This window comes from Eurosta solidaginis, chromosome 5 (genome assembly GCF_040869045.1).
Source record: "Eurosta solidaginis isolate ZX-2024a chromosome 5, ASM4086904v1, whole genome shotgun sequence".
Taxonomy (NCBI): domain Eukaryota; kingdom Metazoa; phylum Arthropoda; class Insecta; order Diptera; family Tephritidae; genus Eurosta; species Eurosta solidaginis.
The window spans coordinates 39,792,234-39,817,173 of record NC_090323.1 but is presented as its reverse complement, the minus strand read 5'-3'; the positions used below and the strand labels follow the sequence as shown (position 1 = coordinate 39,817,173).

Genomic DNA, 24,940 nt, shown 5'->3' with positions numbered 1-24,940 from the left:
CCCTTCAAGGCTAAATTGGAATTTATCGGTACAAAAACTATCCTGCGCCTAAACTGTCCTATATCATTTATTTTTTTTTTTACTAGGAAGCCGGGTTTTGTCGTCTAGCCCATGCCGTGCGGTGCAACCATGCCTTACACGTGACACACTGACAAGAGTGTGACCATCCTATAAAGATTCTTTTCCGGCAAACGCGGCAAAACCATTCCTCTGGACAGGGATCAGGTATAGGTCACGGCTTGGGTTCGATACCTTCCTGGAGCAGGAGAATGTGGCACAGTCCCGCTGCAAGGATCTGCTTAGAGGATGAAAATTTGTGAGAGGGACACAACAAATGAAATGGGGTTACACTGAAATGACAGTCCTTGGTCGGGGAGTCGCTCCGGTACATAGAACCGGCTGCCTTGGGAAGCGTCTATTTGTTTGTATTATGGACGCATGATCAAATATTTTCCCAGATTGGACGGTTTCGAACTGTCAACGTTTCTTAACTTATTTGCGCTTTTAAAACTCTATTCTTGAATTGAAAAAAGGCCAAATTAAAAAGGTTAGAAAATAGCATCCCAGGTAAACAGCTATTTCGAAATGTTGAATATATTTTATAACGGAATTACAACTACTTACGCATAAAATATACTTAGAGCCGTCATCGCAATGACCGGTAGTTTATTAGAGACGCAGCGTCCGGTGAATAAATAAGGTGTGAGTTTGTGTTAGTCGAACATTGAGAAATCGCCTTTAAAAGTATACAGACATAGATTCATTTAAAAAAAAATAAATGGTTTCAATCACGCATACTGTATATTAGGGCTGTGAACTGCATCCGGTTTTTTCAACTATCCGGATAACCGGATAGCTAAGCAAAAAATCCGGCTATCCGGATACGTAAACGGAAAATCCTGATATCCGAATGTCCGGATACTGGAATATTAAAGTTGAATATCTGCATATCAGAATTGAACGAAGCAAACATCGAAAAATTATTCACAAAACATGTATGTATGTATGTATTTATTTGAAAATTTGTTCCTAGCACAACAATTTTGACAAATTATTTAACAGTGCTAGTCATGAATAGCATGAGCTATAAAATTTGAACATTTATAATAATAATAAATTAGATTAAATATAACGGATAATAGTGAAATATTTATGTATGTAAATGTAAAACTTAAAACTAAAGAAAAGTAATTAATAAATATTAAAAGACAGCAGTAGTGATGATAACCTTTGGCTGGTTATAGATCGAATAGTATTTAACAAATAAAGAAAGAAGACACAGAGAAAGGAAAAGGACTTAGAAATGAACATTTTAACAACAACAATTTGAGATCCATTTTAAGAGTCGTCAAAAAATGGTGGTAGCTCTTTTTTGAAGTGCAGAGCATTACTTAAGAGTCGAAGACTTGTAGATAGGGAGTTCCAAAGACGTATTGCGGTAACAAAGAATTGGCGCTCAGAGGTTAGCGTGCGGTATCTAATGTGCTTAAGAAGAAGCACCGATCTTGATTGCAGAAAAATAAGCTTACGATATAAATAGTCAGGTTCCTTCGATTGTATCAATTTATGGAGGATGGACAGTGTTTTGACTTTTAAAGGATTTTCGAAAGAAATGTTTAGCAACCTTTCAGCATGTTGTGCCACGTGGTCAAGTCTTTTCAACCCATAAACATATCTAGCAATGTTGTTGTAAACAACATTTAGTTTGTTCTTGCACAGATAGTCACAGTTTGAGTAAATCACACAACCATGGAGTAGCGTAGGTATTAAGTACGCTTTAGCCAGAAGTAGTCTTATGTGCAAAGGCGTGAAATACTGTGTTAACCATAGTGTACGAAGCATTCCATACACGTTTCCAACCGTTCTAAAAATATGGTCTTTCCATGTCAATGTTTTGTTAAAAATTACACCTAAGTTTGTAGATTATTAAATTAACGTCAAAAATTAAAAAGCTACAATTTTACAAACAAGTGAAAATATGAACAGTGCCATTTGTTTATATTGTGAAAAAACGCTGTTAATTGATTTAAATGCCCCACGAATTTATTGTTATTAATATATATTAACATATATGGTACATCAATTTGTTTCTTTCACTGGATATCCAAAAATACGCGTATTAACCGGATCTTCATAAATCCGGATATCCGGATAGTTTCACAAAAGAATATTAACCGGATATCCATGCCGTCCGGATTTTATCAGTGTCAACGGATATCCGTATGGATATCCGGACATTCGAATATGCGGATAGTCCCAGCCCTACTGTATATAAATAAATGCATATACGTAAGGAGTTTTCGAATTTTGTTGTACAATTTTCTAATATTAAAACTAATCTAGTTATAAAGTACCCTCCCGAATCTTTTATACACTTCGGCGCCAATTGCGTAGTTTTTTTTCCAAATGCTGCGTACAAACAGTTTCTAAAACATTCAATGCTATATCGACATCTTCCAAGGTGACACATAGCGGCGGTCTTACACTGAGTACCTATGGAGTATGCAGAGAAAAAATAAATAAATTTCAGTTGTTAAATAAATCAGGCTTTATACATACATATATTCATTAAAACTTGTCATATTTATGTTTTTACATTTGCGAATTTTGCGTAAAAAGTATAGGAAATTGAATGAATTTCTGAGGATGTCGCAACACGGGACATTTTACATGCAGTAAGCAATTGAGGAGGAGCGTGCAGCAAGAGGTTAAGATTCTGGATTTCATAGAGTCAATCTTGGCAATAAATGGTACTTTAGACTAGGTAAGCAATTTAAAAGAAACGTCCTCTCTCGGCAAATGGAAATCATGCTCTACAAGAAGTTTATCGTACCGGTCCTGATATGTGGTGAAGAAGCATGGACCACGACAATATCAGATTAGGCGGTTCTGCGTGCTTACGGCAGCAGAAGAAGAAGGCGCCCCCACTCCCCTTGAAGGGGCAGGTGGAAAACGATTCAAATTCCCTTCGTGGTACCAATTGGCGCCCGTTAGCACAGCGAAGAAGAGACTGGCGCGCCTTAACACGTTGACTGCCAGTGTATCACCGGTGATCACAACAAAAAACTACTCTCAGTTGCCAAACAAAAATATATATGTTGCGCTTTGAATTACAACGGATTTTTTTACCACGCATAAAAGTCATGCTCCCGACGCGTTTAAGCATGTTTTTATGCTGTGATCACTGGTGAACACTTACTGTTTATTTTCAACTATTCATTTTTTTGCCATGTGTATCACCGGTGATCACATTGCGAGAATGTAAATCAGTGTAAGGCTAGAGTTCATAGCGAGCAGTTACAAGTATTCAGTGAAAAATCAAAGTGAAATTGTGCGGTTATGAATTCCGAGTAAATACGCGAGGTGTTGGTGCTTCCGAGGCGCTTCCCAAGGTAGTCGGTACTATGTACCGGAGCGACTCGGGATTTTTCCCGACCAATGACTGTCATTTCAGTGTGACCCCATTTAATTTGTTTCGTCCCTCCCACAAATTGTCATCCTCCCAGCAGCTCCTTGCAGCAGGACTGCTACATATTCTCTTACTCCGGGAAGGTATCGAACCCAATCCCGGTCCGTCTCCTGACCCCGGTCCTGAGAAATGGTTTTGCTGCATTTGCCAGAAAAGAATCTTTTTAGGACGGTCATACTCTGTTCAGTGTGTCTCGTGCAAGGGATGGTTGCATCGGACAGGTTGTTCTGGGCTTGATCCCAAAACCCGACGGCCACGTAACTTTTATAAACCTTTTGTGGCTCCTTGCTGCTCACGCCCAAGGGCGTCCCGTAGTCTACGCCTAAGCGTATCCCCACTACCTTCCAGCAGCTTCGCTGCTCAGCAAGCCACAACAAGTACCCGCTGCTGCTCGCGCCCCACGGCGCCAACAACTCAAACAGCTGATACCACTCATAACTACTACCTTCGTAGTAGAGCTGGTAGCAATGCTGAGCATCAGCCCCTGCCCCCGTCTTCTTCTCCCCCCCTCTTTTCTGGCAGCAATCGTGCAGGTCGGGGAAACAGACTCTTAGTCCCTGCCTCCGTTTGCACCGTCTGCCAGCACAGAATATATAGGTTTGCGACATCCGCTCAATGCAGCTCCTGCCTTGGGTGGTGCCACTTTCCTAGATGTTCTGGTCTCCGCGACGGCAACCCCTCGACGGGTTTCATCGCGCCATGTTGCCAGGTCGCAAACCCAAATCATCCGGGTACCCCAATGCTTGCCCAAGGGCGCCCAGTCCCAAGGCCACAACAGCAATTGCGTCCTGGCCTTCCACAACCTAGGCGTAGTCACCCGTCACTTACCCCTAGAGTGGCGGCGTCACCACTCATGCACTTCAGAATTCTGCAGTTCAACTGTAATGGACTAACTGGGAAGATTACGGAGATAGTCGATTTCATGAAGCGGCACAACATCCGCATTGCTGCGATTCAAGAGACTAAACTCACAGCAAGATCTGCATTGCAGACCTGCTCTGGTTATAATGTCCACAGGAAAGACCGCGAGTGCGGAAATGGAGGCGGCCTCGCGTTTATTATACACCACTCTGTGCAATATCATATATTTGATCCTGGCATCGACCGCAGGGACAATGTCTTAGAACGTCAAGGCATATCTGTCCGGTCAGGCGATGCAAATCTAGAAATCATCAACATCTACATCCCTCCTGTCACCTGTTGTCCCAGTGGATACCGCCCTAATATCGAGGCCTTACTCACTGGCAACAATCGCATTATCTTAGGCGATTTCAATGCCCATCACGACCTATGGCATTCAAACTTGCGTGCGGACAGTAGGGGTGAGATGTTGGCGGATCAAATAGACGAAACGACGTTCTGCACAATAAACGGAGACGCCCCCACACGTATGGTAGGAAGCTGTCATGGCTCGCCAGATATCTCAATCGTGAGCGCAGAACTCGTAAACTGCGTCAACTGGCAGCCGATGGTAACATTGGCATCCGACCACCTGCCCATACTTATTTCGTTCGAGCGTACCGCCGACTTCATCGTCACCGAAAAACGCACTTTCATAAACTTCAAAAAAGGAAAGTGGGAAGAATATAAATCCGCAACAGACAGCAGCTTTGCTGCCCTCCCTATCCCGACTGATGCCCGCCAAGGGGAGCGTGCCTTCCGTAAGGTCATTGAATCCGCCTCGGCACATTTCATTCCCGCCGGGAGAATTCCCGAAATCCGGCCCCACTTCCCGGCGGAGGCCGCGAGCTTAGCGAGGGAACGCGACCTTATAAGACAGCTTGATCCAGGCGACCCCCAAATAAGGGATATAAACCAACGCATCAGATTGCTTGTGGACGAACACAAGCGGGCGAAATGGGAAGAGCACCTAAGAGGTTGTAACCTCTCTACCGGTGTAGGTAAACTTTGGTCCACCGTAAAGTCCCTATCCAATCCGACTAAGCACAAAGACAAAGTTTCCATCGCCTTTGGCGATAAGGTGCTGTCGGATGCGAAAAAATGCGCGAACGCTTATTTCCAAGCACATTTGCAGCTAGCCCCTCATCAGCATGGCTTCAGAAAACTCCATAGCACTACCTCCGCGCTAAATGTCATTAGCACCCAGATAAATTGCGGTTTGAATCAATATCCCCACCATAGAACAGTACTCGTAGCGTTAGACCTATCAAAAGCTTTTGATACGGTCAACCATGGCTCGTTACTGCAAGACCTGGAAGGGTCTACCCTTCCCCCATGTCTTAAAAGGTGGACCGCAAATTATCTGGGTGGTCGGCAGGCATCGGTGCAATTCAGAAACGAAACATCAAAACAAATGAGAATTAAACAAGGGGTGCCACAGGGTGGTGTCCTATCCCCGCTTTTGTTTAATTTCTACATATCTAAGCTACCTTCACCACCGGAAGGAGTCACAATCGTTTCCTACGCTGATGACTGCACAATAATGGCCACAGGCCCAGGCCCAGAGATCGATGAGCTATGCAATAAAATAAACGGCTATCTTCCTGATCTCTCCAGTTTTTTCGCCTCGCGAAACCTGGCATTGTCACCGACTAAATCTTCCGCGACCTTATTTACAACATGGACGCCCCAAATGTCGACCATATTGAACATCCACGTCGATGGCACTACGCTACCGACTGTCCTACACCCCAAAATCTTGGGTGTGACGTTTGATCAGGATCTACATTTTGGTGCGCACGCAACCGCAATTGTTCCAAGAATTCAGAGCCGTAATAAAATCCTCAAATCCCTTGCTGGCAGTACCTGGGGAAAAGATAAAGAAACGCTCTTGACCACATACAAAGCAATTAGCCAGCCGATTACGTGCTACGCGTCACCCATATGGTCGCCAAGCATAAAAACCACCCACTGGAAGAAACTACAGGCCTGCCAAAATACTGCTCTCAGAATCGCCACGGGCTGTCTTCTTATGTCCCCAGAACACCATCTGCATAATGAGGCGAGAATACTCCCCATCAGGGAGAGAAATGAGATGCTGACCAAACAGTTTCTGTTGAATACCCAGAAACCTGGGCATCCCAACAGACATCTGATTGACGAACCAGCACCGCCTAGGGGCCTAAGGAGTCATCTCCGTAAGCATTTTGAGGAAATACGGCACCTGAGAACCCAGCCGTATGAAGCGGAAAAACACAAGCAGGTCCTTGGTGAACTCTATAGACAGGCGTCGGACCTTTATGTCGGGAATTGCCCGGTGAATCCAATACTTGAAGAAAAATATCCAGAACTCGCAGAAGAGGAACGCATACTCCCCAGGGAAACGCGTATCACTCTTGCTCAACTTCGTTCTGGATACTGTAACAGGTTAAACTCTTACCTATCCAGAATCAACCCCGACATACAAAATGTATGCCCTGCTTGCAATGTGTCCCCACATGACACCAACCATCTCTTTAATTGTAATGTGGAACCAACGCCTCTAACACCCCTTTCCTTATGGTCCACCCCTGTTGAAACGGCAAGTTTCCTTGGACTCCCGTTAGAGGATATTGATGACAATTTGTGATCGGTCGCGGCTATTAGGTGGGGCGAGCATTGCTACAACAACAACAACAACAACGCGAGGTGTTGGAATCAGAAAATTCCAGTGACAGTGGGGAAGACTTTAGTCCAGATGAGGAATCGTACATCCCAGATTCCAGCAGTGACACGTCGAGTGATGACAATATCCAACAAGACAATCATGTGAGTGCTACCAATTTTAATAATATCGCAGATAAACGTCAGACTGGAACTACGACAGAATGGAATTCGCCTGCCACCGGAAACGCTTCTAACCCCAATTCACCAGCCGGTCAGCTTGAGGCCGTTTTTGATGTCAGTCATTTTTACCTAATGAAAACCAAGCGAACTAAGCTTGGAAACTTGAAATTTAGGTGAACTCACGGGGAAATGCAATACAACAAAACATATTGTGATAGTTGATGCACTGAATTTGGGAAGCCTTATAAGTTAGAGCGTTAAACTTGGAATATATGTAGCTCAGAATGTAATGAAAGAAAGCTGAAAGAAAATTGCGAGCGATTTTGAAAAAGCTTTCTCGTGAGCCTCTTGCATTGCTCACAGCTGAAACTCTACTTTTAATAACCTGCATTTTATAATGGAACTATAGATTTGCCTTTTTTATTTGACGAATTTACAATTTTGTGCGGTTTTGAAGCCCGATCTGTAATGTCAGTATCTGTTTCACATTCATTGTGACTTAAATAGTAATAGCCGTTACGTAAACACATGAGCTAACTCGAGCTCTGAATACGAGTTCTCTGAATTAAATGCGCTGATGATTTGCCGAAGGAAATGAATATTATGACGAATATTAGCAACACTAAGGGATACTACACTCTCTAATCTGATACTAAGTAAATAAAGCAACAACAATAATAAAGCAAGCTGCTACACTTGTATGTACGTAAACAAATTAATTGTCATGTACACATATGTACATACAAGCAGCGGAGAGATGCGCACAAACACATGCATATATCTGAGATACTCACAAAAGTATACAATCATCATTACTCACATATACACGCGCATATGGCTGTGCGAGAGGCTATAAACTACAGATACACACGCGACGCGTATACCTGGTAACCAAGTAGAAAATTCTGGCAGAAGAAACGCCTAGAAGTATGCGAACGAGATAGAAGAGAGTATAAAAGGAGCGAAAGCTGAGTAGGCAGAAATCAGTTTGATTTAAGCACGCTATCAGTTGCGAAGTATAAGTGGTATTGTGAAGTATTTTCAAAATAGTATAATAAAGACCATTTTGCATTATTGAATATTGGAGTTATTTATTCAACAGTTTAGCGATACGAACGTTAGTAGAAGGTTGCAAATAAGCGGAATTTCCCCAAATTCGTTACAATATGTTTTTTTTTTGTTTTTTTTTTTTTTGTAAATCACCATTTGTAAAAACCACATTCAATTTTTGTATTTATTTGAATAATTTTTAATATTTTTTACAAATTGCCAATTAGTCTATGATAGAAAACGTAACTTATAATAAAATTAACATTTAAGATAAAACCAAAGATTAAAAAGCGTGGGGTGCATTTGACTACATTTCATATCTTTCCTCTCAGATAGTTGCCAATAGAATGATTGTAACATTCAATATCAAGCACCCCACGCTTTTTACTGTGAATTAAATTATTCTGTTAATAACTTAAATTTTATTATAATTTTATTTTGAGATGATTAACTATAAATGATTGTTTGACCTTCTACTACTGTTATATAAACTCTTTTTAATTGAAAATTATTTTCTATTTTTTAGTTCGGTTAGCTATAAAAGCGTGTTTTTTTAGTTTTTTTAAACTATTATTTATTTTTCATTTTTTAGTTCAAGTAATTTTAAAAGTTTTAGTCGAGAATGATGAAACCTCGAAACGCCAGCGGTCCATGGATGAATCCAACCCAACGGCACCGAAAAGGGCCAAGACGCAGGGAGGCTGGACGCGGTCTTTCGCCGAAATTGCCAAGGGTCGGAAGATCATTGGCATTATAGACGGGAGCAGCGAAAATGGCAGGATCCCGAAACAACAGTGGAAGTGGATCGAGGCCGCGCTCGCTACGGTGGCCGTTGAGGTTAAGAAAGACAACCCTGGTCCACCGCCATCTTACACCGATGCAGGGTGCTTCCAGGGCAATGTCAAGCTAATTGCCTTTGACGAAGCCAGGTCGGTAAACCTCTATAGGGCCGCCGTCACGCTGATAGGGGTGGTATATCCGGCTGCGCGCCTCAAGGTAGTGGAGGCGCGTGATATCCCCTCACGACCAAGGGCTAGAGTCTGGGTTCCAGGGACGCCAAAGGTCCCAGCTGACATCCTGGAGCTGCTCCAGGATTACGTCCAAAAGCCGGATGGGCACTGGACGGACTCCAGCGCTGAAACCATAAACTTGCTTATGGATACACAATTCTCAGCAAACATGGGCGTGTCTTCAAATATTGTTAGCGGAGGGTCACCTAATGATCAGCTAATAAGCGAAATCACAGATGATAAAAGGATTGATTGGGCTTTACAGACCTTCAAGCCCTATAAATTGCCGGGGTCGGATGGAATTTTTCCGGCTCAGCTACAGTATACTGCCGAACTTATAAGGCCCAAGATAAAAGGGATGTTTATAGGTTATCTTAGGCTCAATTACGTACCAGTATCGTGGAGAGAAGTCAACGTGGTCTTTATCCCCAAGGCAGGGAAACCTCCCACTCTAAACCAAATGATTATAGGCCTATAAGCGTATCCTCCTTTCTGCTAAAAGCACTCGAAAGACTGCTAGAGGACTACATCAGGAGGAGGATTGAGCCATCGCTTCTGTCGAAAGCTCAACATGCCTATACTAAGGGTAGGTCAACTGACACGGCCTTGCACTCACTGGTATTCGTTATGGAAAGGTCACTTGACCTCAAGGAATACACACTGGTGGCATTTCTAGATATATCGGGTGCCTTCAACAACGTTCTCCCTGAGGCCATCACTTTGGCGCTGGCCGATCTGGGCGTTGACGCGTGCCTGGTGGGGTTTATATACAATCTCCTTACGCGTAGGCAGATTAAAACTGAGCTAGGTGGGCGCGTGATCCGCAGACCGGTCGGCAGAGGTACTCCGCAGGGCGACGCTGCTTTGGGTGGTTACCGTCAACCAACTACTACGCCTCATGGAGGCAGAAGGTCACCAAGTGATCGCGTATGCAGATGACATCTGCGTCACCATGCGGGGAAAATTTCTGCAAACTCTTTGCAACCTAATGGAAGGGGCACTATCCAAAATTTCGCACTGGGCCACAGCCACAGGTTTGGAAGTCATCCCGGATAAAACCCAGCTTGTCCTCTTCACGAGGAGGTACAAAGTACCAAATCTTACACCGCCAAGAATTGGGGGTACGTTCTTAGCGTTTAGCGATCAAGTCAAATATTTGGGAGTCATTCTGGACAGAAAGCTATTATGGAGTGACCATATAGTGGAGCGATCCAAGATGGCAGCAGCGGAGCTGTGCACCTGCAAGAGGGCAATTGGCACCTCCTGGGGATTCTTCCCTAAGGTGGCTTACTGGATTTACACAGCCATTGTGCTCCCGATTCTTCTTTATGGTGCCTTGGTCTGGTGGCCTGCACTAGCTAAAAGTACCTATCTTAAAATGCTTCAAAAGGTGCAACGGAGTCGGAGCTCTGCATTACCGGGGCTCTCGGCTCCACTCCAGATTCCGTTACATACATACATGGATACATAGATAGATACAGGCCAAGCTAATAAAAGCGTGTTAAAAAGGGCTCCAGTATGCTATGTGCCATGCATCCACTTCTATCATTAATAAAGGAATGCGTTTTTTCGCATTATGTGCAAGGTTTCAAATCTATGGCCATTTGGAGTGGTCATAAGTTCAATTGACCTTATGTCCGTCAACCTTATGTCACCCCACCATCACATTATTGCATTGTTATCGAGCCTTGATACGTGTGCAAAGTTTCAATCAAACTTATGGCCATTCAAAGTGGTAATAAGGCCAATTGACCTTATGGCCGTTGACCTTATGTCACCACACCATCACATTAATGCATTGTCATCGAGCCTTGATACGTGTGCAAAGTTTCAATCAAACTTCTGGCCATTCAAAGTGGTAATAAGGCCAATTGGCCTTATGGCCGTTGACCTTATGTCACCACACCATCACATTAATGCATTGTCATCGAGCCTTGATACGTGTGCAAAGTTTCAATCAAACTTATGGCCATTCAAAGTGGTAATAAGGCCAAATGACCTTATGGTCGTTGACCTTATGTCATCACACCATCACATTAATGCATTGTCATCGGTCCTTGATACGATGCAAAGTTTTAAATTAATCAGACCTCTAGAAACCGGTGAAAATTAAGCTCAAAGATTCCGTTACATACATACATGGATATATAGATACGTGCCAAGCTAATAAAAGCGTGTTAAAAACCAAGCATTAGGAGTTAATTAATTATTAAAAGTAAAGTAGGAAGCCTTAACCGCAATTCTTAACTGAAGAATATTTTGAGTAAAACATTCAACTGCCAACACAAATTAAATACTAAAGTAAATGTAAGTAATTGATCAAAAAAAAATTCTATAGAAAATTGATAAGAAAATTATGAAACCGTTGGTGCTCATCTATTGATTCTTATTGAAGAATTCGGTTATAGCGTTAGCCAAAGTATCCACAGCAAATTTAGCATCCGTTTTAGTAATACACATAGGTGGTTTAATACGAAGTACCTGAAAGAGAGAAAGGCGAAAAGAAAGATGTGGTGGGATAACAATAGGGGTATTGTTAGTGTGAGTGGATAAGAGTGTTAAGAAATGTTAATTTAAAAAAAGTAGCGCCAAAAAGAGCACTTCTATATTTGAAGATTTGTTTTAGAAATTTTAATCGAACTTTCTTTTCAGAAAAATTTAATTAAAAAAATAAAAACAAAGTAAGGAAGGCAAGTTCGGGTGTAACCGAACATTACATACTCAGCTAAGACCTTTGGAGACAAAATAAGGGAAAATCACCATGTAGGAAAATTAACCTAGGGTAACCCTGGAATGTGTTTGTATGACATGGGTATCAAATGGTAGGCATTAAAGGTAATTTTAAAAGGGAGTGGGCCATAGTTCTATAGGTGGGTGCCATTTCGGGATATCGTCATAAAGGTGGACCAGGGGTGACCCTAGAATGTGTTTGTACGATATGGGTACCAACTTAAAGGTATTAATGAGGGTTTCAAAAGGGAGTGGCCCTTGGTTATATATGTGAAGTTGTTTTCGAGGTATCGACCAATATGTGGACCAGGTGACCCACAACATCATCTGTCGGGTACCGCTAATTTATTTATATATGTAACACCACGTATTCAGTAACAGTAATAGTATTCCTGCCAAGATTCCAAGGCTTTTGATTTCGCCCTGTAGAACTTTTTCATTTTATTCTACTTAATATAGAAGGTGTCACACCCATTTTACAAAGTTTTTTCTTAAATTATATTTTGCGTCAATAAACCAATCCAATTACCATGTTTCATCCCGTTTTTCGTATTTGGTATAGAATTATGGCATTTTTCAAAATTCGAAAATTTTCGAAATTTTCGATATCGAAAAAGTGGGCGTGGTCATAGTCGGATTTCGCCCATTTTTAATACCAATATAAAGTGAGTTCAGATAAGTACGTGAAGAAGTTTAGTAAAGATATGTCGATTTTTGCTCAAATTATCGTGTTAACGGACAGACGGTCGACTGTGTATAAAAACTGGGCGTGGCTTCAACCGATTTCGCCCATTTTCACAGAAAGCAGTTATCAATATAGAAACTATGCCCTTACCAAAGTTCACATGGATTGGTAAATTTTTGTTCGACTTATGGCATTAAAAGTATTCTAAACAAATTAAATGAAAAAGGGCGGAGCCACGCCCATTTTGAAATTTTCTTTTATTTTTGTATTTTGTTGCACCATATCATTACTCGAGTTGAATGTTGACATAATTTACTTATATACTGTAAAAATATTCAATTTTTTGTTAAAATTTGACATTTAAAATTATTATTTTTTTTAAGTGGGCGTGTTTGTTACCCGATTTTGCTAATTTTTATTAAGCATACATATAGTAATAGGAGTAACGTTCCTGCCAAATTTAATCATGATCTCTTCAACGACTGCCAAATTACAGCTTGCAAAACTTTTAAATTACCTTCTTTTAAAAGTGGGCGGTGCCACACTTTGTCCAAAATTTTACTAATTTTCTATTCTGCGTCATAAGGTCAACCCACCTACCAAGTTTCATCGCTTTATCCGTCCTTGGTAATGAATTATCGCAGTTTTTCGGTTTTTCAAAATTTTCGATATCGAAGAAGTGGGCGTGATTATAGTCCGATTTCGTTCATTTTAAATGGCGATCTGAGATGAGTGCCCAGGAACGTACATGCCAAATTTCATCAAGATACCTCAAAATTTACTCAAGTTATCGTGTTTACGGACGGACGGACGGACATGGCTAAATTAATTTCTTTTTTCGCCCAGATTATTTTGATATATAGAAGTCTATATCTACATATATCGATTAGTTTATGCCGTTACAGGGTACCGTTGTGCGAATAAAATTGTTATACTCTGTGAGCTCTGCTCAGCTGAGTATAAAAAAAAAATTTTAATTTTAAAGTTGATTCTACTCACATTGCCATTGAGACCGCCACGTCCGAAAAGAACACCCATATCTTTACAGGTTTCCCAAATTTCCACAACATGCGGCGCGCTAAGCGGTGTTCTAGTAATATGATCTGATACGAATTCAACGCCGATCATCAAACCTTTGCCGCGTACATCACCAATAATCTCGAAACGTTCGCGCAATTCAGCCAAACCTTTAAGGAAATATGTACCCACTTCCAAAGAGTTATTTTGCAAATTTTCCTCTTCGATTACATCCAACACCGAAATTCCAACTGCGCTGGCCATTGGATTACCACCAAATGTGTTGAAATGTAGAGCTTGACCTAAAGCAGCAGCGATTTTAGGTGTGGTCACGACCGCAGCTAGCGGGAAACCATTACCGATGCCTATCGAATAAAGATGCAGAGAAATAAATATATTTTAATTATCACTCAATTTCACTACACTCACCCTTTGCCATTGTCACAATATCTGGCACAAAATCGTGACCTTCAAATCCCCAGAAGTGTTCACCAGTGCGCCCGAAACCAGTTTGTACTTCATCAGCTATGAATAAACCACCATTTGCGCGCACTAATTCGGCAGCTTTTTTAATGTAACCTTTTGGATATTGTACAGTACCGCCAACACCCTGTATGGACTCAGCAAACATGGCAGCCACATGTCCACGTGGCAATGAATATTTGAAAACCTCTTCCAATTGATCATAATAACGCAGACCAGCTACACAGCCTGTTTCTGGCGTACAATCACATCTACGATCTGTTTGTATTGGCGAATCACGACATGCTGCTCCACCCCACAAACCTAAATATGGATCAGGATTCATAACATGTTGTATACCATTATTGATACCAGGCAATGAGAAACGCCACGTTGAGAGTGCAGTCAAGCCCATTGTGTAGGGTGACATGCCATGATAGGCATTACGGAATGTTATGATATCCTGATTTCCTGTATGTATACGAGCTATGAGCATAGCTAGATCGTTTGCCTCCGAGCCGGAGTTTACAAAGCATACAGATTTGAGGTCACCGGGTAATTTCGCTGTTAAACGTTCTGCATATTCGTGTATTTTCGGATGCATATAAATATTTGTCGTATGCCAGAGTGTATTGATTTGTTGCTGCAGAGCTCGATTCACTTTGCTATTATCGGTTGTAATGGAAATAAAGTACAGATTAGTTAAATTTCAGCCGATAAAAAGTAGTAAAAATTCTGTGCCTTTACTCACGGATGACAATGACCCACAGAAACTGTCACAATACCACCAAACATATCTAAGTAACGGCGTCCTTCATTATCAAACAGCCACTGCATGTGCCCATTGTGTATAAGTAACGGTTTCGTGAAATGTGGCACAATATTAGGTGTAATATGTTTTTGTCGTATCTGAAGTACTTTTTCATAACTTGGTCCGGTGTACTGCGGCGGCTGATAGTCGCATTCTGGCAGTTCGCTTTGCAAATCCGGCATTACTGCCGTTGATGCTTTCGAATGGAGCGTTGAAGTGGCGCGCTGTTGGAGTACAGGGCGCATGTAGCGCGCTGCTTGAACTGAAAAAATAGGAGTGTATTTTTTTTTTAACAAAAAATTCGGCGACAGGCGAAAAGTTTTAAGGCCAAGGTTTAAACAGGTTGAACCCGCAAACTGTGCCAACTATAGCGGAATCAGCCTTCTTAATATCGCATATAAGGTCCTGTCAAGCGTATTTTGCGAATGATTGAAGCCCACCGTTAATTGGCTGATTGAACCTTATCAGCACTGCTTCAGACTGACCTGATAAATTCACCATCGAGCAGATTTTCACATTTTCAACGATTTTAAAGCCGCCCTCGACAGCACGAAAAGGATCTGCCCCTATGTCGCTATGTCTGAACTTGGTTTCCCCGCAAAACTTCTACCGCTGTGCAAACCATGTACCTGCTGCCATCAAGCAAAGAGTTAGTGCATTTGTTAGCACACATAATTTCGAAATACTAAGGGACTTCGTTTATTAGGGAGCCAGCATTAACAAAAACAACACCATCAGCTTTGAAATCCAGCGAAGAATCATACTACTTTGGACTAGGCAGGCAATGGAAAAGTAAAGTCTTCTCTCGGCGAATTAAAATCATATTCTACAAATTACTTATCGTACACGTCGTGCTGTATAATGCAGATGCATGTACCATGACAACATCAGATTTAGCGGCTCGGGGAGTGTTCGTGAGAAAACTTCTTCGAAAGATTAACGGACCTCTACGCGATGGCGACGGCGAGTATCGAAGAAGATTTTGGTTAAGATATGAGATGGGATTCAAGGAGTTGATAAGGCGATTCGCAGTTTCCGTAACCCAATTGTCAACCTAACCTACGCGAGGAGAATCCTGTGACAGATGTGAATATATCATACAAATATTCAGCAGGCGAGGCTCTGGTAACCCAAGTAGCTCGTGGAACTAAAGGCTGTGGTCTGGGATGGCCTAGAATGTTCAATGTGGTCATATCTACCACATCGTTCCCGAGATGGTCGGTCGAGTACCTTAATTGTACGAACGCGTGGGATCTTTATCCGAAAATTAACGAATTAAAGGTGTACCCACTCTATTTTTTGTAAAGAAAACTTATTTAAAGCTGATTTGATTTCGACCAAAAAAGCAGGAAGCCAATAAAAACTCGCTGAACCGCACCCAATAAAAACCCGTTATAGAAACACTTGTTGCATTCAGTTACAATTAACAAATGCAAATTGTGCTAGTCACGTGTTCTGGACTTTGTTTATAAACATTGCACATGTCTATATACAAATACCTAATGCAACTATTGCTTACACCTGTTTCACGACAACTGGCGTGTACATGGAAACCCAAGGGAGATAAGTCTTACTCCACCTTTATTCAACCCAATGGGGGTACCAACTTCTGCTAAGAAACACGTTTCCATGACTTAGCCAACGCCTTTGAACCTTATCATATCTGCGTAAAGCCAAAGATGACTTGATACGAAACTCTCTCATTTTTTGCGCTCTCACGAGGGATTTATCTCAAATTTGAGCTGCCAACAATCACAGATAAATACCTCGCGCCAGCTGAAGCGGGTGCGAGAACAAAAAATGTGCCAGCTAAAACGAAAAACGGGCCAAAAATTTGGGTATGCTTTAGTTTGACCTACCTACAACTGTAGATTAGCGTTCAAAAATTTTAGCAAAAAGGATAAAAATACTTGTTTTGGTGTAAATATTATTAGTTCGAAGGCGAAGGCTAAATATTATTTCCCATTCAAAAGTTATCACTAAAAACAGGTTTTGTAAATATGAAGTCCCGATGCAACCAGTCCATTTTGATCACAGAACCTGGAACCTCAGACATAGGATAAGCCCTATCCATTAAATGATGTTAACTATTATATCATAGGTCCGATTTACTGAAATTTCAAAAGAATATATGGTTTTCACTGTGAGTTAAATGCGTTACAATATTTTACTAATTAATTTGATCAAAAAGTTAATTTTACTTAGATTTGTTTATATTTAACTCTAACTAGTCGTATTATTGTAAAATAAGTTTAAGGAAATTAATATTTTACGACTATCAGTTTATTATATAATCGCCGAAATGTATGTCAAAAATCTCCATATTCAAATCTATTCATTTTTGTTTGGAGTGGCATCATTGACAAAAATGTGCATTTTGACAGCGCTCTCTCGAAACAAGCCCCCCGCAGTCGACAGCGTTAATCGATTATCTTTATAATGGATAAAAAGTATCTTATATGAATCGAAATATTAAAAAAATATCAAAATCTGTTTCGTACAAGATAACTGTTTTAATAGTTCAAAGATTTGGCGATTAACTTGCATAATAACAAAATTAAATGAAAAAGATGGAATCGACAAATAGTCGATTCTACTCCAATCGACACTCCAATAGGGGGGAAAGAGTTGCAAATCCATTAATCTATGGTAAAGCTCGTCATTAAATCTTCTACACACGCAATTTATGTTAAACCATTCCAGAGTTTTCACTGGCTTATATGTTGGGTGCAGAGCCGGATTAACCCTCAACGGGGCCATAGGCAACCATAAATTTGGGGGCCCTTTTTTCACGTCCGTTCCCTTCTTTTTTCGATTAAAAAATACAAACTAATATCTTTCATAAAAATTGTATTGTCACAATGTAATAATATCAATAAAATTACTATCTACATTTTAAACAGGTCGTTTTCTACATTTATTTTCGGCAAATTCATCAATTATATGACCAATGTCGATTTTGTTCAATAAATTTTAGAGCGTACGATTTCTCGAACTTGTTCGAGAAGATATTTCTCGCGAGTGTCGCCTTCTCGCGAGATTCACGAATCTCGAATTACTCGTAATACTCGCGGGCAGTGTTGCCAGGAAAAAAATTTCTTTGGGGCTAGAATCTAGAAAAAAGGGCTAGAAAGAGCTAAATTTCTTCAAGAAAATTTAAAACCCGTTGCAAAAAGAGCTAAAAGTATATGTATACTAGCAGACCCGGCAGACGTTGTTCTGCCTTAAAATTGGCCTATCTGCATATATTTTAATAAGCTTTTTCCGTCTAACTCTGCCCTACCCCTCTACACGTTTTCCTAATCTTTTTATTCACTCCTCCCTCCGTCTTTTTCGCTTCATCTCCATCTTCGTCTCATCTCTTTCTCAGTCTCCTTCTCTCTTTTCCCTTCTCTCAAGTTTTTCTCCTTCTTCTTCATCTCTTATTGCCACTCCCAGAGGGTGGTATGTATTTTGTTCCAGTCCCATTCCGAGTCTCATACCCAGTCCCACTCCGAGTCTCAGTCTCAGTCCCAGTCCTAGTCCTAACACCAGTCCCAGTCCGTCTATGGTATACTTCCCGGAAAAAAGCATCGTAAATACTAATATAGGCAAATTTATATACGAAATTTCAGGCAAATCGAATAGGACGTATGTAAATAGATATGTGGGTATTATTAATTCTTGTCTTTATTTCGGCTTCGCATGCATATTTATCAGTTTTGCAAGGTTGATGCGACTAAATCGAATATCACAATGAACTTTAGAGCTCTCAGCAACAGCTTTCATTTGATATCCATAATACACACACATTCTAGGGGTATCCGGGTCCATGTTTTGGCCTATATCTCGAGACCCTACTCACTCAGCGGTTTAAAACTTACTCTGTGTTATAGTACACATCAACAGCTTCAATTTGATACCCATAATATAAAAACACATTCTAGATGTATCCGGGTCCATGTTTTGGCCTATATCTCGAGACCGTAGTCACCCATCGGTGTAAAACTTACTCTGTACTAAAGCATACATCAACAGCTTCAATTTGATACCTAAATGTAAAAACACATTCTAGGTGTATCCGGGTCCACGTTTTGGGCTATATCTCGAGACCCTAGCCTCCCAGTTGTATGAAAATTATCCTGTACTATTGCACTCATCAACAGCTTTCATTTGATATCCATATTGTATAAACACATTCTAGGGGTACCCTTTTCCACGTTTTGGGCTATATCTCGAGACCCTAGCCTCCCAGTTGTATGAAAATTATCCTGTACTATAGCACTCATCAACAGCTTTCATTTGATATCCGTATTGTATAAACACATTCTAGGGGTACCCGGGTCCACGATTTGGGCTATGTCTCGAGACCCTAGCCTCCCAGTTGTATGAAAATTATCCTGTACTATACCACTCATCAACAGCTTTCATTTGATATCCATATTGTAGAAACACATTCTAGGGGTACCCGGGTCCACGTTTTTGGCTATATCTCGAGACCCTAGCCTCCCAGTTGTATGAAAATTATCCTGTACTATACCACTCATCAACAGCTTTCATTTGATATCCATATTGTATAAACACATTCTAGGGGTACCCTTTTCCACGTTTTGGGCTATATCTCGAGACCCTAGCCTCCCAGTTGTATGAAAATTATCCTGTACTATAGCACTCATCAACAGCTTTCATTTGATATCCGTATTGTATAAACACATTCTAGGGGTACCCGGGTCCACGATTTGGGCTATGTCTCGAGACCCTAGCCTCCCAGTTGTATGAAAATTATCCTGTACTATACCACTCATCAACAGCTTTCATTTGATATCCATATTGTATAAACACATTCTAGGGGTACCCGGGTCCACGTTTTTGGCTATATCTCGAGACCCCAGCCTCCCAGTTGTATGAAAATTATCTTGTACTATAGCACTCATCAACAGCTTTCATTTGATATTCATATTGTAGAAACACATTCTAGGGGTACCCGGATCCACGTTTTGGGCTATATCTCGAGACCCTGCCTCCCAGTTGTATGAAAATTACCCTGTACTATAGCACTCATCAACAGCTTTCATTTGATATCCATATTGTATAAACACCTTTTGGGGGTACCCGGGTCCACGTTTTGGGCTATATCTCGAGACCCTAGCCTCCCAGTTGTATGAAAATTGTCCTGTACTATAGCACTGATCAACAGTTTTCATTTGATATCCATATTGTATAAACACATTCTAGGAGTACCCGGGTCCACGTTTTGATCTCAAGACCCTAGACACGTAGCGAAAAAAAAGGTAGACGTTGGCCGATTCTCAGACCTACCCAATATGTTCACAAAATTTCATGAGAATCGGTTCAGCCGTTTCGGAGGAGTTCAGCCTCTAAAACCGTGACAGAAGAATTTTATATATTAGATTTTTCAATGTAAGTTTTCACATTTATTTCAAATCAATATTTTAAGCCCAAATACATAATAATAATAATAATATTTCAAATCAAACTTAAACAAAGTTATAAAAAAGGTACAGTAAATTCACAAAAAAACAAGTAAGGAAGGTTAAGTTCGGGTGTAACCGAACATTACATACTCAGTTGAGAGCTATGGTGACAACATAAGGGAAAATAACCATGTAGGAAAATGAACCGAGGGAAACCCTGGAATGTGTTTGTATGACATGTGTATCAAATGAAAGGCATTAAAGAGTATTTTATGAGGGAGTGGGCCATAGTTCTATAGGTGGACGCCATTTAGGGATATCGCCATAAAGGTGGATCAGGGTTGACTCTAGAATGCGTTTGTACGATATGGGTATCAAATGAAAAGTGTTAATGAGTATTTTAAAAGGGAGTAATCCTTAGTTCCATAGGTGGACGCCGTTTCGAGATATCGCCATAAAGGTGGACCAGGGGTGACCCTAGAATTTGTTTGTACAATATGGGCATCAAACGAATGGTGTTAATGAGTATTTTAAAAGGGAGTGGGCCTTAGTTCTATAGGTGGATGCCGTTTCGAAATATCGCCATAAAAGTGGACCAGGGGTGACTCTAGAATGTGTTTGTACGATATGGGTATCAAATTAAAGGTATAAATGAGGGTTTTAAAAGGGAGTGGTGGTTGTTGTATAGGTGGTTGCCTTTTCGAGATATCGCCATAAAGGTGGACCAGGGGTGACTCTAGAATGCGTTTTTACGATATGGGTATCAAATGAAAGGTGTTAATGAGTATTTTAAAAGTGAGTAATCCTTAGTTACATAGGTGGACGCCGTTTCGAGATATCGCCATAAAGGTGGACCAGGGGTGACCCTAGAATTTGTTTGTACAATATGGGTATCAAAAGAAAGGTGTTAATGAGTATTTTAAAAGGGAGTAATCCTTAGTTCCATAGGTGGACGCCGTTTCGAGATATCGCCATAAAGGTGGACCAGGGGTGACCCTAGAATTTGTTTGTACAATATGGGCATCAAACGAATGGTGTTAATGAATATTTTAAAAGGGAGTGGGCCTTAGTTCTATAGGTGGATGCCGTTTCGAAATATCGCCATAAAAGTGGACCAGGGGTGACTCTAGAATGTGTTTGTACGATATGGGTATCAAATTAAAGGTATTAATGAGGGTTTTAAAAGGGAGTGGTGGTTGTTGTATAGGTGGTCGCCTTTTCGAGATATCGCCATAAAGGTGGACCAGGGGTGACTGTAGAATGCGTTTGTACGACATGCGTATCAAATGAAAGGCATTAAAGAGTATTTTATGAGGGAGTGGGCCATAGTTCTATAGGTGGACGCCATTTAGTGATATAGCCGTAAAGGTGGATCAGGGTTGACTCTAGAATGCGTTTGTACGATATGGGTATCAAATGAAAGGTGTTAATGAGTATTTTAAAAGGGCGTGGGGCTTAGTTCTATAGGTGGACGCATTTTCGAGATATCGCCATAAAGGTAGACCAGGGGTGACTCTAGAATGAGTTTGTGCGATATGGGTATCAAATTAAAGGTATTAATGAGAGTTTTAAAAGGGAGTGGTGGTAGTTGTGTATGTGAAGGCGTTTTCCAGATATCGACCAAAATGTGGACCAGGGTGACCCAGAACATTATCTGTTGGATACCGCTAATTTATTTATATATGTAATACCTGCCAAGATTTTAAGGGTTTTTTTATTTCGCCCTGCAGAACTTTTTCATTTTCTTCTACTTAATATGGTAGGTGTCACAACCATTTTATAAAGTTTTTTCTAAAGTCATATTTCGCGTCAATAAAACAATCCAATTACCTTACCATGTTTCATCCCTTTTTTCGTATTTGGTATAGAATTATGGCATTTTTTTCATTTTTCGTAATTTTCGATATCGAAAAAGTGGGCGTGGTCATAGTCGGATTTCGTTCATTTTTCATACCAAGATAAAGTGAGTTCAAGTAAGCACGTGAACTAAGTTCATTAAAGATATGTCGATTTTTGCTCAAGTTATCGTGTTAACGGCCATGCGGAAGGACAGACGGACAACTGTGTATAAAAACTGGGCGTGGCATCAACCGATTCCGCCCATTTTCACAGAAAACAGTTAACGTCATAAAATCTATGCCCCTACCAAATTTCAAAAGGATTGGTTAATTTTTGTTCGACTTATGGCGTTAAAAGTATTCTAGACAAATTAAATGAAAAAGGGCGGAGCCACGCCCATTTTGAAATTTTCTTTTATTTTTGTATTTTGTTGCACCACATCATTACTGGAGTTGAATGTTGACATAATTTACTTATATACTGTAAAGATATTAAATTTTTTGTTAAAATTTTACTTAAAAAAAACAATTTTTTTAAAGTGGGCGTGGTCCTTCTCCGATTTTGCTAATTTTTATTAAGCGTACATATAGTAATAGGAGTAACGTTCCTGCCAAATTTCATCATGATATCTTCAACGACTGCCAAATTACAGATTGCAAAAGTTTTAAATTACCTTCTTTTAAAAGTGGGCGGTGCCACGCCCATTGTCCAAAATTTTACTAATTTTCTATTCTGCGGCATAAGTTCAACTCATCTACTAAGTTTCGTCGCTTTATCTGTCTTTTGTAATGAATTATCGCACTTTTTCGGTTTTTAGAAATTTTCGATATCGAAAAAGTGGGCGTGGTTATAGTCCGATATCGTTCATTTTAAATAGCGATCTGAGATGAGTGCTCAGGAACCTACATACCAAATTTCATCAAGATACCTCAACACGATAACTTGTGTTAACGGACGGACGGACGGACGGACATGGCTCAATCAAATTTTTTTTCGATCCTGATTATTTTGATATATGGAAGTCTATATCTATCTCGATTCCTTTATATATGTACAACCAACCGTTATCCAATCAAACTTAATATACTCTGTGAGCTCTGCTCAACTGAGTATAAAACAAGTAAGGAAGGCTAAGTTCGGGTGTAACCAAACATTACATACTCAGTTGAGAGCTATAGAGACAAAATAAGGAAAATCACCATGTAGGAAAATGAACCTAGGGTAACCCTGGAATGTGGTTGTATGACATGTGTATCAAATGGAAGGTATTAAAGAGTATTTTAAGAGAGAGTAGGCCATAGTTCTATGGATGGACGCCATTTAGGGATATCGCCATAAAGGTGGACCAGGGCTGACTCTAGAATTTGTTTGTACGATATGAGTATCAAATGAAAGGTGTTACTGAGCATTTTAAGAGGGTGTGGGCCTTAGGTCCATCGGTAGACGCCTTTTCGAGATATCGCCATTAAGGTGGACCAGGGGTGACTCTAGAATGTGTTTGTACGATATGGGTATCAAATGAAAGGTGGTAATGAGTATTTCAAAAATGAATGGGCTTTAGTTCTATAGGTGAACGCCTTTTCGAGAAATCGCCATAAAGGTGGACCAGGGGTGACTCTAGAATATGTTTGTACGATATGGGTATCAAATGAAAGCTGTTAATGAGTATTTTGAAAAGGAGTGATCCTTAGTTCCATAGGTGGACGCCGTTTCGAGATATCGCCATAAAGGTGGACCAGGGGTGTCTCTAGAATGTGTTTGTACGATATGGGAATCAAATGAAAGGTGTTACTGAGCATTTTAAGAGGGAGTGGGCATTAGGTCCATAGGTGGACGCCTTTTCGAGATATCGCCATTAGGGTGGGCCAGGGGTGACTCTAGAATGTTTGTACGATATGGGTATCAAACGAAAAGTGTTACTGAGCATTTTAAGAGGGAGTGGGCATTAGGTCTATAGGTGGACGCCTTTTCGAAATGTCGCCATTAGGGTGGGCAAGGGGTGACTCTAGAATGTGTTTGTATGATATGGGTATCAAATGCAAGATGGTAATGAGTATTTTAAAAGGGAGTAATCCTTAGTTCTATAGGTGGACGTCTTTTCGAGATATCGCCACTAGGGTGGGCCAGGGGTGACTCTAGAATGTTTGTACGATATGGGTATCAAAGGAAAGGTGTTACTGAGCATTTTAAGAGGGAGTGGACATTAGGTCTATAGGTGGACGCCTTTTCGAGATATCGCCATTAGGGTGGGCCAGGGGTGACTCTAGAATGTTTGTACGATATGGGTATCAAACAAAAGGTGTTACTGAGCATTTTAAGAGGGAGTGGGCATTAGGTCTATAGGTGGACGCCTTTTCGAGATATCGCCGTTAGGGTGGGCCAGGGGTGACTCTAGAATGTGTTTGTATGATATGGATATCAAATTAAAGGTATTAATGAGGGTTTTAAAAGCGAGTGGCCCTTAGATGTATATGTGAAGGCGTTCCGCGATATCGACCAAAATGTGGACCAGGTGATCCAGAAAATCATCTGTTGGGTACTGCTAATTTATTTATATATGCAGTACCACTAACAGTATTCCTGCCAAGATTCCAAGGGCTGTTGATTTCGCCTTGTAGAACTTTTTCATTTTCATCTACTTAATATGGTAGGTGTCACACCCATTTTACAAAGTTTTTTCCAAAGTTATATTTTGCGTCAATAAACCAATCCAGTTACAATGTTTCA

The 24,940-nt window shown here is 40.7% G+C and overlaps 2 protein-coding genes across 5 annotated transcripts in view; one reads left to right on the top strand and one right to left on the bottom strand.

The window, feature by feature from the left end:
* The window catches only part of LOC137252579 (phosducin-like protein), a 65,892-nt gene that overhangs the window by 1,872 nt on the left and 39,080 nt on the right, over positions 1-24,940 (top strand). The window contains exon 2 of one of the 2 annotated variants that reach the window (XM_067788526.1): positions 87-1,049. The exons of the other annotated variant lie outside the window; for it this stretch is intronic. The gene's annotated coding sequence lies outside the window, so the exon portion shown is untranslated. Of the gene's footprint in view, positions 1-86; positions 1,050-24,940 lie in introns of those variants that run through there. 2 annotated transcript variants of the gene reach the window in all.
* LOC137252577 (alanine--glyoxylate aminotransferase 2, mitochondrial) overlaps positions 2,022-24,940 on the bottom strand; it is a 48,840-nt gene continuing 25,921 nt past the window's right edge. Inside the window, exons 2-6 of one of the 3 annotated variants that reach the window (XM_067788522.1) lie at positions 14,901-15,222; positions 14,117-14,814; positions 13,670-14,052; positions 11,619-11,736; positions 2,365-2,493 (exon numbers count right to left, since the gene is read on the bottom strand). In XM_067788522.1, coding sequence (XP_067644623.1) covers positions 11,632-11,736; positions 13,670-14,052; positions 14,117-14,814; positions 14,901-15,222 — 1,508 coding nt within the window. In that variant the 3' untranslated portion in view covers positions 2,365-2,493; positions 11,619-11,631. Of the gene's footprint in view, positions 2,494-8,400; positions 11,737-13,669; positions 14,053-14,116; positions 14,815-14,900; positions 15,223-24,940 lie in introns of those variants that run through there. The other 2 variants (XM_067788520.1, XM_067788521.1) reach the window with 2 other exon arrangements.